Source organism: Lithobates pipiens, unplaced genomic scaffold (assembly GCF_037356315.1).
Source record: "Lithobates pipiens isolate NorthernLeopardFrog02 unplaced genomic scaffold, aLitPip1_a1.2 Scaffold_16, whole genome shotgun sequence".
NCBI classification, from domain to species: domain Eukaryota; kingdom Metazoa; phylum Chordata; class Amphibia; order Anura; family Ranidae; genus Lithobates; species Lithobates pipiens.
This window is the reverse complement of record NW_027507748.1, coordinates 640092544-640106844: the sequence shown is the minus strand read 5'-3', so window position 1 is coordinate 640106844 and position 14301 is coordinate 640092544. Positions and strand designations below refer to the sequence as shown.

Sequence of the window (14301 nt, the reverse complement as noted above, 5' to 3'; positions counted from 1 at the left end):
TTGAAACTATTTTGGGACCATTGACATTTATACAGCGATCAGAGCTAAAAATAGCCACTGGTTATTGTATAAATGTCACTGGCACTGCCAAGGACGGGGTTAAACACTAGTGGGCAATCAAGGGGTTAAGTGCGTTCTAACTGCAGGGGGGGTGGGCTACCACTGACATGACAGAGATCACTGTTCCCGATGACAGGGAACAGAAGATCCCTGTCATGTCACTAGGCAGAACAGGGAAATGCCTTGTTTACATAGGCTTCTCCCTCCCCACGCACATGCCCGCTATCCCACTTTCCCGGACTGACGTACAGGTACATCAGTTTGCGCAGGAGTGCCATTCTGCTGATGTATATTGGTGTAAGCGGGTCGGCGAGTGGTTAAGTACATGGACTACTACTACAGGCCATGCTGTTGTCATAGATGTAGTATGTCGTTTAGATTTCTCCCGCTCAAATAATCAAGACGTCATCTGGATGATGACATATACTGCTCTAAAACCTGGATTTATCTTTCAGCATTGATGATGCCTTTCCTGATGTTGAAGCTGCCTACTCCATATGCACCAAGCACTAGGGGTCGACCAATATAGTTTCAGGGCCGATGCGATACCGATTTTTCGGCTGCAATTCAGGCTAATGGCCATTATCAGGTGCTGATATTTTGTAGATTTTATCATTTTATTTTTACACAGTCCTTTAAAAAAAAAAAAAAAAGAAAATCATTGTTATTGCGGTTTCAAGGAATGTAAACATTCCTTGTGACAGTAATAGGCAGCACTGGTAATCTTTATGGAGGGATCTGGGGTCTATAATTGGCGTTTTTGAATACTTTATAATATGTAAAACTGGCTCCTTTAGCATGCCAGTAATCTGAAAGTAATGTCATGACATTGCTTCTGTGTTACTAAATCCGAGACCCGAACAAAGCTGATCTGCTTTGTTCGGGTCTTTGGGCAGCCATCGGACGTGCGGGCTGGCCGCTTGGGCTGCCGGGTGGGATGGGAGACCCAGGAGGAGTGGCTGGAGGGGGGGTTGCTGCTTGTAATAACAGTCGAGCGGATGAGCCTCATCAGTTGTTATTGCAAGAAAGCCGACCGTCCGATCTAAAGAACGGTACTGGGTTGTTGCCTGCAGCTGCAGTTATCACCACAGTATAACCTCTTGAAGCAATTTCAGTAACATTGGTAAGTTTGTGAACGATACTTCAAAAAGAAAAGTGAATATCGGCCGAACTGATAATTTCTCAACCCATACTAAGCACCCCCATACCATCAGAGATGGCAGATTTTGAATTGAGCGCTGATAACAAGCCAGAAGGTCACACGCCCATGGTTGCCAAAAAGAGTGTGAAATTTCCATTTGTCTGCCCACAAAACAGTGTTCCATTTTGCAACAGACCATTTTAATTGAGCTTAGACCCAGCAAGAGCTTTAACTTGTATTTTTAAATGGCACGGCCAACGGTGTTCACAGATAGTGATTTTTGGAAGTATTCCATGCAGTGATGTCCATCACAGAATCATGCCTGTTTTTAATGCAGTGCCGCCTGAGGGCCCAAAGATCATGGGCATCCAGTATTGCGTTTTGTCCTAGTCTCTTGCGCACAGATTTCTCGAGATTCTCTGCATCTTTTGACGATATGTACTCTCAGGGTGGATTTAAAATAAAAAAAACTTGATTTAAAATAATCCTTTTTAAAGAGCAACAGTCATCTCTGTCCCACAGCGGCTCCTCCTCTGACCTGCTGTTGACTCACCGACAGTCCCATTCACTTTAATGGGACGGCTGGTGATGCAGCAGTGACACCCCAAGGTGAGGGACGTGGTGGCAGGAGGTGAGTGGATGCCCGCTAACAGGCGCTGCCATGATGGATCTGAAATAACAGGTGCTCTTTAAATGTAAGGACTCATTCTTGCTGGTAGTAAGAATCTATAATATTTGCAAACAAAATCAAGGTTCCACATTTAGAATAATAAGCTGTCAGGTCAGTAAAGCAGCGATATCAGAACCGATTCAATCATGCAGTTTGTAGTGTACATAGATTTGTAAAACAATGGGATAAAGGAATATTCCTGAACTTTGTTTTATCTCATGGTTACTGTGAAATTCTGTGAATGCATCAATGTGGTGCATGTCATCTCAGCTTGCAGAGCTTGGATTCATTATATAAGTTTACTAAACAATTTAAATATTGCAGAATATAACCCTCATACCACATAACCAAGCTCCATTTCACGCTGAATAAACTAAATTGTTAATGTATCTTAAATGGAAAACTCTTTAGATAGAGTTTTACTGCAAAAGCATTTTATTAAAATAAATTTTACAAAAATCAAAAAAAAAATCAGATTTAAATAAAAAAATAAAATCCAATTTAAATAAAAAAATAATTGTTTTATTATTATTGATTTGTATCTACCCTGTGTACTATAGATGATGATATATTTAAAGTCTTTGCAAATTTTACATTATGGAACATTATTCTGAAATAGTTTGACAATTTTTTGATGCCACTTCAGATTGGTGAAACTCTGCCCATTTTTACTTCTGAGATGCAGACTCTTTAAGATGCTTTTTTTTATACCCAATCAGATCACTGACCTGTTGCAAAATAACCTACCGTAATTAGTTGGAAAATATTTTTCCAGCTCCTACTTGTTAGTACCGCTTCCTTTTGCCAGTTTTTCGTTGCTCTGTCCCAACGTTTTTGAGATGTGTTGCTGCCATCAATTTAAAAATGTACCTTTATTTTTCCTTTCTTAAAATGGTTCATTTTCTCAGTGTAAACATATAATATCTTTTCTATTGTCAATGGGTTTATGAGATTTCACATTGATTGTTGTCCCTTGTGCTAAAGTTTTTAAAATTAAGTTTTCACCAAGCTTAGGATTTAATGTTAAAAAAATGTTTGCCAACATCCTTCAGCATCCTGACTGTTCAAAATAGAAGAAAGAAGTTATTCCATGCATGGCCTCAATAAAGATAAGAGAAAAGCGGAAGGAAATCATAACTCCACCCAAAACACTGATGCTCTGCTTCTATTTGATGTGTTTTCCTAGCAGAGGTGCCAATGAAGGCCAATGGGGTTCGCGCAACATTCAGGTAAAAGCTAAACAACTCGCAGTTTGACTACTGCCAAAAAGTGTATGGAGCCCTTTGCGTCTGTTCACACCATCTCATACAGTAATAGTGGACACCTTGCAAGTGTTACAAAAATGCCTACCAAGAGCCTTTATTTGAAGCCCATAAAGACTTATCCCAACACATGAAAACATGCAGTTATTATTAAACATACGTAAAAAAAGGCAGAGTTCAGCTATGACTAACACCCTGTCAGTGGATAAATATAAACCAATGTCCTTGAAGCATAAACTCCTTATTAAAAACAGCCACTGAGGCATAAAGAAACAAGTCTCTGAACATGCTTCCGGTTTATGCATTGAAGAACCAACATTCACCCAATATTGAATCTACAGTATAGGGCATTATGCACTCCTACTATAATGGCCAAATGAACTTTGCCTGATTTTTTTTTTTTTAAGGCAAAAATTGGCAGCTCTGTACAATAGGTCTTCAAGGCTGGAGTAACACATTAGAAAATGTTGAGCCAAAATGCTAAATGGTTCAGTTGCAGTAAACGAAGGACAGATATTAGGAGGGTTGAAAATTATGTTGTGTGCAGACCTCTTGGAAGAGCATGGAGGCGATCACAAAAGGCAGGCAAGCAAATGTTTGAAGAAAAAAGGAACACAAACTATACCCAATTGAAGACCGGGCCTTTAATGGAACTTTTTGTTTCAAAGTTTAAATCAGTATTTTATGCTAGTAAATTACTTTGAACTTCCAAACATTCCTTAGGGTCCCTGCTAAAAAAATAAAAAATAAAAAATATTTATATTTTTATATATATATATATATATATATATATATATATATATATATATATATATATATATATATATATACACACACACATATATACATACATACACACATATATACATACATACATACATACATACATACATATATATATATATATATATATATATATATAGCAGAGACCATAAGGAATAAAATAGCGATAGTTGCATTTTGAGTTATACAGTATTTGTGCATCGTTTTTTTCAAACCCAATATATACTCCATACACAATATATACTCCAATTTGTTTGTAAAATACGAAAGATGAAGTTACGCCAAGTAGATACCCAACATGACATGCTTTCAAATTGTGCACGCTCATGGAATGGCGACAAATCTTCAAAGACAACAGAGGAGATCTAGCTCCAGAATAATTGCTCTCGCACTAATGTTAGTGGCGATACCTCACATGTGGTGCGAACACTGTTTACATATGCGTGCGCAACTTACACATGTAAAAATCCCTTGTAATAGAAATAAGGATGACAGGTCCTCTTTATGGAAAGATCTGGGGTCAAAAATACCCCAAATGTCTCCTTTACCTTTAAAAGCAAAAAAAAAAAAAAAGAAAGATCTTTTGCTATTAAAAAAAAAATAGTTTACTTTTGTCCTAGATCAGAATTGATGTCATGGTCCTTCAAGGCCATAGAAGAAAGCAGAGAAGATCTAGTCTCTTACTGACTCTGTAACTAGCCGGCTGCACCGTCAGATTATTTGTCCGACATGCTGTTAAAAGCGGTAAGCCTTAGAAACCCTGGGGGGGGGGGGGGGGGGGGGGACTGTCCCCTCCTGCCACTTCCGAAAGCGATCCAGTGGCTAATGAGCCGCTTTCATGAGAAAGCCATACGCTGCTGGCTGGAAAAAAAAAAAAAAGATACTGGCCGGAAATGGCTGAAAGGGAACAAAATGTCAACACAGGATTGCTGTAAGAGTCGATTCACACCAGGTATTAAAGCACAGGCAACATGCCTTGTCCCCAGTGCAGCCGGTTCACTGTGTGGCATGCAGTGATTGCATGCAGTACTTTTCTCCAGCGCAAAGTGGTCACTGTACTCTGGTTGATAGAATATTATGGTGCGTCACTCTGACACCTCAATAAAGTTAACAGTGCGATGCGCCGGGATTGGCACAAACATTCGGTTGATCCTGCTGGACCGTAGCGGCTTCTGTGAATGGACTCAAAGTATACTTTCTGAAGCCTGTGCTATGTAGCTTAGTCTACTTTTGCTTCCAGCATTACCAATCACATTCAAACTTACAAAACAAGCTGGAATCTAATTGGTAGCTAGGAAAAAATACTTATCACCAAGCTCGTCAGGGTTTTCCCATGATAATCTTCACACAAGACAATGAAATTAATATGCTTTTTCTCCCCCACTCACTTTCACTGTGCAGTGCCCAGCTGTTTTTATGGAAGATCTGGTTCATAGGTAGGAACAATTATCTAAAGCCACAACCTGCTTAATATAATCACTCAGGAAGAGTAACTTTTTTTCTCAACTGGGTGCACCAATGCTGTAAACTAAAGCTTACCTGTAATGCACTGAAACTGTCCATCTTCTCTTCTTATTGTAAAAGCTTCTCCTGGGTTCACTTGTACCAGAATAACCTAAGTAAAGTAAGGAAACTGAAATAAGTTTTCATTTCAAGATTTTCAAAATAAAGCACATACCATATTTCAAATACCTATAATTATATTAAGCAGACAGTCCATACTTATAAAACCTTAAATGGCTTTAGTACACAAATGAATATATTCATCTCTACAGATGCATTTTAACCCCAGTGCAGGCCCCTTCTGGTGATTGTGCTGTGTTTTTTTCATTAATACAGTTTTCCTTTTTGTTGCATGTCAGCATTGTTGATCTGCAGCTGGGCACAGTTTTGCTAGTTTGAATTTAATCACAACTTCAGAAACCTGATGTTACCATAATCCAGAAAACCTAAGCACTTTAGCAGTAAAGCTGTAAGCTTTTCAATAGTCAAGTAAAATGGAATTCTGTCATCAAAACTCACATCTCCCAGGAATCAATAGGGTATGCGGCAGTATTTAAAAAGCAAAAATCAGATACCATCATGTCATGCAACCAATCATTAGAGAAGGCACAGCTTCCATTTCTAGAATACCTTAAAATACCACCTAGTAATCCTGCCATGAAGGTCTTAGTTCGGGCACCTCCTTATGGTGAGAACGCTTTGTTCCCATCTCCTAACAGTACTCCTGCATTGCCACTCTGTCACATGCTCTCCCAATACAGACTACAATGCTCTGTTGCCACCAAATCCATCCTAAAAATTTAAATTCAAAATTGCTACAAAAAGTTGCAACAATGGTTGAGAAAAAGTGAAATTTATATTTTATTATTGAAGGCCAGGTTCACACTAGCTGTGTCTTACAGCATGGGGTCCAGTGCATCCCTGTTCTTTGTTTCAGGGGCAAATCAGGTCCGAAGCTTTCCAACAGTTCCTTAGGCCTCTTCCTTTGCTGGCGTGGGAGGAAGTCACTGGTGAGTATGTGCAGGAGCCAGTCATCTCGGCACACAGGGCCGCTGCATGCAGAGCTGTGCATATGCAGCTCCGGCTAACATTCTGGGGATCACTGGGATTAGGCAGGTAGGTACAGTTTATTGCAGTTTATCTTTATCTCCCTGCTCACAGTCATTTACTTTAGTTCCACTTTAGGCCTCATGCACACAGTACATTTTAGAAACTCTCCTAAAAGCCTTTTCTTCTGGCAGCAGTATTTTGGCAGAAAGTGCTTGGGCGTTAATTCAACCCATTGGCCAGAATATCAATTTACTGTGCCTGATGAAACGAATTAACGCTCAAGCACTAAACATGCCTGACGTTAACAAGAATTTAGATGTGTTAACAAACCATTACAAGCGCCAAATAATTTTTTTCGGCTGCTTTCACACTGAGACCCCTTTCACACTATGACGTTTTTCAGGCACTTAAGCATTAAAAAAAGCACCTGTAAAGCGCCTGAAAGACGCCTCAACTGCAATCCCAACGTGAAAGCCCAAGTGCTTTCACACTGACACGTTGCGCTGGCAGGGCGTAAAAAAAAAAGTCCTGCAAGCAGCTTCTTTGCAGCGCTTTTGGAGCGGTGAATACACCGCTCCTCAAGTGCCCCTTCCGATTGAAATCAATGGGAAGCGCCTGCAAAACGCCTGAAAAGCTCCTGCAAAGCGCTTTTGGCAGCAGCACTTTGTGGGCGCTTTTAATCCTTTATTTGGCCACTAGCAGGGGTTAAAAGCGCCCCAATAGCGTTCGAAAAACGCTGGTAAAGCGCTGCTAGTTTAAGTGGCGCTTTTTTTGGGCGCTGACATTGTGAAAGGGCTCTTAAAGCACTTGGGCTTTCACATTGGGATTGCAGATGAGGCTCCTTTCAAGTGCTTTACAGGCGCTTTTTTTTAACGCCAAAGCGCCTGAAAAATGCCCCAGTGTGAAAGGGGTCTTAGGCTAAACCTACTCCCACCTCCATTCTAAGCCTATTCTGTCTACCCTGTAAAAGGAAAGATGCCTAGACCTATTCTGAAGCTGCTCTGGTCCGGCCGCATTATCAGGGTCCAGCGCCAGCGTCACTATAGAGAAGGGACAGCCGACAGTGGCTACCTCATGGTAAGCATATGGGTGATGTCATCGCCCAGGGCTCTGCAGATGTTGTCACTGCTGCTCCTCTACACTAAAGTCGGCACTGGGACCCAATCATGTGACCAGATCGACTTCAGAATAGATAAGTATAGACGTCTTTTTTTTCCCAGGGTAGATAGAAAAGTCTTAGAATGAGGTGGGAGTAGGTTTAGCCTTTGCTAGAATTTGACAAGAATTACACTTTAAGTTAAAGGCAAATTTTTACTTTTTTTTTGTAAAAGTTAATCTTTGCCCTACTCACTCCCTCTTCCCAAGTGTTCATACTGACCCTTTAATGTGGCAGCAAGTCACTCACTAAAAAAGAAGAGCTCGGGGATAGGGCTAGCTAAACTTTCCTAGGTAAACGTCACACAGGGATTCACACACACACACACACACACACACACACACACTTAGTTGTCTGTATTTCAGGATTTAATGATTGTTTTGACATGTAATTTTCAATCAACCTCTGCTTATGCACTCTCATTGTATGCTTTGGATAAGTTGCCTAGATCGGGGAGAGAAACATTCTTAAAAAAAAAAAAGGTGACAGATGCTGACTTAGCTTATCAGATACAGAATGCCATAAAATGAAAATTTCACTTAAAGTGCAGAGGGGAAGTATTTCCTGATGAAAATAAATAAGGCCTCATTACAGAAACTAAGAAGAATAAATAAATAAATAAATCAGCATTCGATGTAGAGTATTTTTTAGCTACATGTGCCTCCAGAACTTTGATTTGAATGGAACCAAAGTCAGAGAACAGCTCAATGTGATGAATGTCAATTAGAAGCCAAGTTTGCTTCACGCCTTTGTCCATGATGCACAATACAAGCTGATAAAGGGATTACAAAAAGGCTTTCAGCATGAAAAAATAATTGGTAAACAGCTGTTCGGCAAGTATGGTAAGCACTATTATAATGTCTCTGTACTGAATTGTGACTATGAAAATTAAAATAAACATGTTCTCTGTGTTTTCTGATTAGTCTATAAACACACATAGTGAAGAGTTCAGCATCTGTCTGATCCGTAAAGTGGCCCTTCACCCTCCTCTAGTCCTTTTTCTGCAGGACTCGGACATGTATTTTTGGCTTTCTCGCCTAGGTAAGGGCGAGTCGCACCCCTAAACCTCCTGGGATACAAATATCACACATCCCAGGCGGCTTCATTAAAATAACTACTGAACTGCGCATGCACCACATGATCTGGGGTTGGAAAATTGGTTGGAGATCAATACTCACTATTAGTTACCACAACACTAGGTCTTCAATATACTTGTGTGCTGTCCCAAAATTTGCAGGCTCACCAATAATAGGTGCGGTCTCTGTGCCTAAATATTACAGAGAGACAAGATTTACAGGGGAAGTACTCCCACTGAAAAGAGACACAGGCAGATCATGCTGATTAATAAGGGATACATTTTATTAGAAAAATATATTTAATACAAAAAAAGGCCAAGACCAGGTACCCACCACCAACACCAAGATCAAAATAAAAATAGACAACGTTGTCTGTTTAAAAGCAGCTGCATCACACCTCAACCATGCATGCACACACCTATAACAAGGCTATTGTTAATTAGAGTGGGTAATATTTGTGGATCAGACTGTTGATCTGTGACAATGTGTAACAAACAACGTCCAGTCACTAGGTTTAATTAGAAACCCTTTTAACAAAAAGAACCCCTGTTGAAGGGTGGTTGATTGAGTCAAGTTGCTAGTCCTACAGAGACAGCTTTAATTAGGATTGTAGCAAAACATAGCTGTCAGTGTGGAGAAATTACTATAATCCACAACTAATGTTCAGTCCAAAGGCACAGAAATAGTTTCCTAGACTGGAATTGCATGTATTCACAGGCTTTAACTAGTAGCTCAATGACGCTGTTGTGAAGCTGGCTAATACTGGCTAAGAGGTAATCTTTTTTTTTTTCCAAGGATGGAAAAAAAAACAGAGTTCCTGGGTGAAACATGTCGGATTTGGCATCACGACAGAGAAGCTCTATGCGTCCTGGAAGATGTATCTGATTGCGCTTGTGCATGTTGCGCAGTTGATCGACTGAAGCCTGCGGCGACTATCTCGGCTGAGACAAGTGGACAGTGGCCCAGAGGACCTGACACACAGTGCTGATAGCAAACTGCTCACTGGAGCCCTACGGACCCCGCTCAATAAATGGAGCATACAGGACGGCACATACAGCCCCCTAGACCAGAGAAAGATAGTACAGGACTGTGATTATATTGCTTCATGAATGGTCGGGTGAGCGGACCATAGGTCCTTTAATTGTCTCCTTTTACTTTGCGTCCTGCTGTTTGTTACCTCTCAGCCAGTATTAGCCAGCTTCACAACAGTATCATTGAGCTGTTGTTTTTACAACAGTTAAAGCCTGTGAATACATGCAATTCCACTCTAGGAAACTGCATTTCTGTGCCTTTGGACTGAACATTAGCTGTGGATTATAATCATGTCTCCACACTGACAGCTATGTTTTGCTACAATCCTAATTAAAGCTGTCTCTGTAGGACTAGCAACTTGAGTCAATCAACCACCCTTCAACAGGGGTTCTTTTTGTTAAAAGGGTTTAATTAAACCCAGTGACAGGACGGACTTTGTTACACATTGTGCATGTCATTAAGATCAATAGTCTGATCCACAAATATTACCCACTCTAATTAACAATAGCCTTGTTATAGGTGTGTGCATGCATGGTTGAGGTGTGATGCAGCTGCTTTTAAACAGACAACGTTGTCTATTTTTATTATGATATTGGTGTTGGTGGTGGGTACCTGGTCTTGGCCTTTTTTTGTATTAAATATATTTTTCTAATAAAATGTATCCCTTATTAAGCAGCATGGTCCACCTGTGTCTTTTCAGTGGGAGTCCTTCCCCTGTAAATCTTCTCTCTCTATGATCTGGGGTTGGTTGCAAGAATCGGGAAGAGTCAGGCCAACCCCCATGACATCAGATGAAAAGATAGTGGCATGGGACCGGATATGGTGAGATCATCTGCTTACACCAGCCAATGCTGGATTTTCTGGGTGTGTGAGTACTATTGTCCCAGAGGAGAGGGAAAAAAACATTGTAAAGGGGGAATGAAGTTCCCCTTTAAGAAGCAACCATATTTAAAACAGTTGGAAGCCGGTTGTTAAGCCATGAGGCTTCACTGCTGGGTTTCCCTCAGACAAGACGCCGGTACCTGCACCCAAAGCAAATTGAAGAATGGGCTTGGGTGAGGACAATGCTCGATCCCTGGACAGGCAAGTGTCCTTATAATTAAAGCTAGCAGCTACAGTATTTGTTTTTTGAGGGAAGCCTGGAGCTCCCCTTTAAAAAAAAAGAAAATACTATGCCACAAACAGAATTTAAACACCCCATTCTGTGTTTGGGTGTATGTGTACACATATATAGTGGCCACATGTCTGAGGAGCACCATATTTGAGGACAGATGGTTGACACAATCGTACCGTTTTTCCTTGCCATATGAATGGTAGACAATACATTTATAAGCCTCTCCACTTTCCACAATGAAGTCTGTTTGAAATCTGTTTAGAAACTAAATGATTAATTTCACAGATGTATTAAAGCTGGATTTAACAAAAAATAAGGCACAACTCATTTGAACATCCCAAAAAATCATATATTCGTTAGAAAAAAAAAAAAAAAAATGTACCAAATCTATGTTAACCTCCAGTAATCACCTGTTTGGCATAAGGGAGAGGGAAGGCCAGCATTAGAGCTGATCTCTGTCAGACGCGAGTAGAGGAGAGCTGATCAGCTGCTCCTCTGACAGGGGGGGTCTGTGCTGATCGAATATCAGCGCAGCCCCCCCCCCCCCCCCCGAGGATGCCCCCCAATGGACCACCAGGGACGCCACCAGACCACCAGGGATGCCCAGCACCAGGTATGCCACCCTAGACCATCAGGGATGCCAGTCAGTGCCCACAATGGATGCCAATCAGTGCCCACAATGGATGCCAATCAGTGCACACAATGGGCATCACCGATTGGCATGCATTGTTTGGCATCCATCAGTACAATATAATACAATGCCGCCTATCAGTGCCCATCCGTGCCGCCTATCAGTGCCCATCCGTCCCGCCTATCCGTGCCCATCCATGTCAGCTATCAGTGCCCATCCGTGCTGCCTATCCATGCCCATCCATGTCAGCTATCAGTGCCCATCAGTGCCACCCATGCGTGCCACCCATCCGTGTCGCCCATCAGTGCCGCCTTATCAGTGCCCGTCAGTGCAGCCCCATCAGTGCCCGTCAGTGCAGCCCCATCAGTGCCCGTCAGTGCAGCCCCATCAGTGCCCATCAGTGAAGGAGAAAACTTACTTATTTACAAAGTTTTGAAACAAACAAAAAAATATTTTTTTTCAAAATTTTCTGTCTTTTTATTTGTTTAGCAAAAAATTAAAACTGTAGAGGTGATCAAATACCACTATAAGAAAGCTCTATTTGTGGGAAAAAAAATGATAAAAATTTCATTTGGGTATAGTGTAGCATGACCGCGCAATTGTCATGCAAATTGCAACAACACTGAAAGCTCAAAATTGGTCTGGGCAGGAAGGTGTTAAAGTGCCCAGTATTGAAGTGGTTAAAAAAGTGAGGTGTATAATTTAGTTTTAATTTTTTTTATTTATTATTAAATATCTCTATGCAGTGGTAAATATAAATTACCAACTTTATGATTAGGGAGCAAAACCTCGAATCCACTCTGAGAATAACAGACAGAAGAGATATAATGTATATACTATTAGACCCCATTCACACCTGAGCGTTTTGTAGCTTGAAGCCTGAAGCTACAAAACGCTAGAGGGGAAAAATCTATTATTCTCAATGGAGATGGTTCACATCTCCACTCCATGTCGCCTGAAGCCGAACGCCTGCTCGAATTGAGCAGATTTGGGCGTTTATCTTCTTTTAACATTGGTGACCTTTTGGCCTGCACAAAATCGCAGCAAAAAAAACGCAGCAAATCACGGTAAAAACCGCAGCAAAAACGCTGCAAAATTGCGGTAAATTCGCGCAATTTTCTGGTTAAAAACGCTACGCTCAGGTGTGAATGCAGCCTTAGAGGTTGAATCTGGGACCTATCAGACTCAGATTGTAAACAGTCAAAGTAATAATAAATATTACTTATATCCAGGGCTGGTGCAAGGATTTTTGACACCCTAGGCGAAACCTAATTTTGCCACCCCCCTTGGCCCTGCCCATATATACCCCATCTTTTTAATGAAGCGCCCATCAAATGCAGCCTCACCAGGGCCCATCAAATGCAGCCTCGCCAGTGCCCATCAATAAATGTTTGCTTGCTTCCGTTCATTCAGGAGCCAGGACACAGACAGTCCTCTGCCACCATTGCGCTTCTGACACTATGTGCGAACAGAGCGGCAGCTGCCTGCTGAGGCTTAGTTGCTTGCTGCAGAGGAAAGAGTAGGAACGTCAGTGGCCGGGCGCCCTAGGCAGCAGTGCGCCCTTGGCGGCTGCCTAGTTTGCCTCGTTTTAGCACCGGCCCTGCTTATACCATATATACAATAATAAATACACTCAGAAGTAGGATATATGGGCATTTTTAACCAAGCGTCAGACATGAATCTATATGAAGGGTGAAAGGGAGATGTAAATATTTATAATAAAGTAGTACTAAAAGCTAAGCCTTTATTTTTTCATGGATCATTTTAAATATAACACACAATACTGGTAAAAGTTTACTTTAAATGTAATTGTAATGCCTTCTATTCCCTGCTGATCTTCCCTGCACACAGTCTTTAACCACTTCCCTACCCGCCCATAGTATTATGACGCCCACAGATGGGATCTCCCATCCTGGGCGGGCGTCATATGACGTCCTCCCATTCCCGGGCGTCCAGGGGGCACGCGTGGCGTCGCTCGGGACCCAGTGCGCATGCCCATTGGCTGCGATGTCCGCCGGGTACCCGCGATTTCCCAGGAACACAGCAGGACCGTGGATCTGTGTGTGTAAACACACAGATCCACGTCCTGTCAGAGGAGAGGAGACCGATGGTGTGTTCCCAGTACAGAGGAACACCGATCGGTCTCCTGCCCTTGTGAGTCCCCTCCCCCCCACAGTTAGAATCACTCCCGGGGAACATAATTAACCCCTGCAGCGCCCCCTAGTGTTAACCCCTTCCCTGCCAGTCACATTTACACAGTAATCAGTGCAATTTTATAGCACCGATCACTGTGTAAATGTGAATGGTCCCAAAAATGTGACAAAAGTGTCCCATATGTCCGTCACAATGTCACAATCACAGAAAGGAAAAAATAAAAAATAAAAAAAATAAAAAAAAAATCGCAGATTGCCGCCATTACTAGTAAAAAATAAAAAAAAAGCAATAAATCTATCCCCTAATTTGTAGACGCTATAACTTTTGCGCAAACCAATCAATATACGCTTACCTTTTTTACTAAAAATATGTAGAAGTATGCGTATCGGCCTAAACTGAGGAAAAATAATTTTTTTTAAATGGGATATTATAGCAAAAAGTAAAAAATTGTGTTTTTTTTCAAAATTGTCGCTCTTTTGTTTATAGCGCAAAAAATAAAAAAACAGTAGCTGCTCTATGTAATGGTTTTGCACAGAACAGCCCCGATTCTCCTCTTCTGACTCCTCCTGCCCTATAGAGGCCCCTATAGCAGGATGAGAAAAACGTCTGCCTTTAGAGCCACTCCATTGCTGCCCAGGACTTCATATCCCATGAGGCATTGCTCCTCAC

General features: G+C 41.4%; 1 protein-coding gene across 3 annotated transcripts in view; it reads right to left on the bottom strand.

Moving 5' to 3' along the window:
- Positions 1 to 14301, bottom strand: part of FNDC3A (fibronectin type III domain containing 3A) — a 443791-nt gene that overhangs the window by 214421 nt on the left and 215069 nt on the right. For all 3 annotated transcript variants that reach the window (XM_077484274.1, XM_077484275.1, XM_077484276.1), the window contains one exon: positions 5456 to 5531. In XM_077484274.1, the coding sequence (XP_077340400.1) occupies positions 5456 to 5531 (76 nt within the window). The remainder of the gene's footprint in view (positions 1 to 5455; positions 5532 to 14301) is intronic.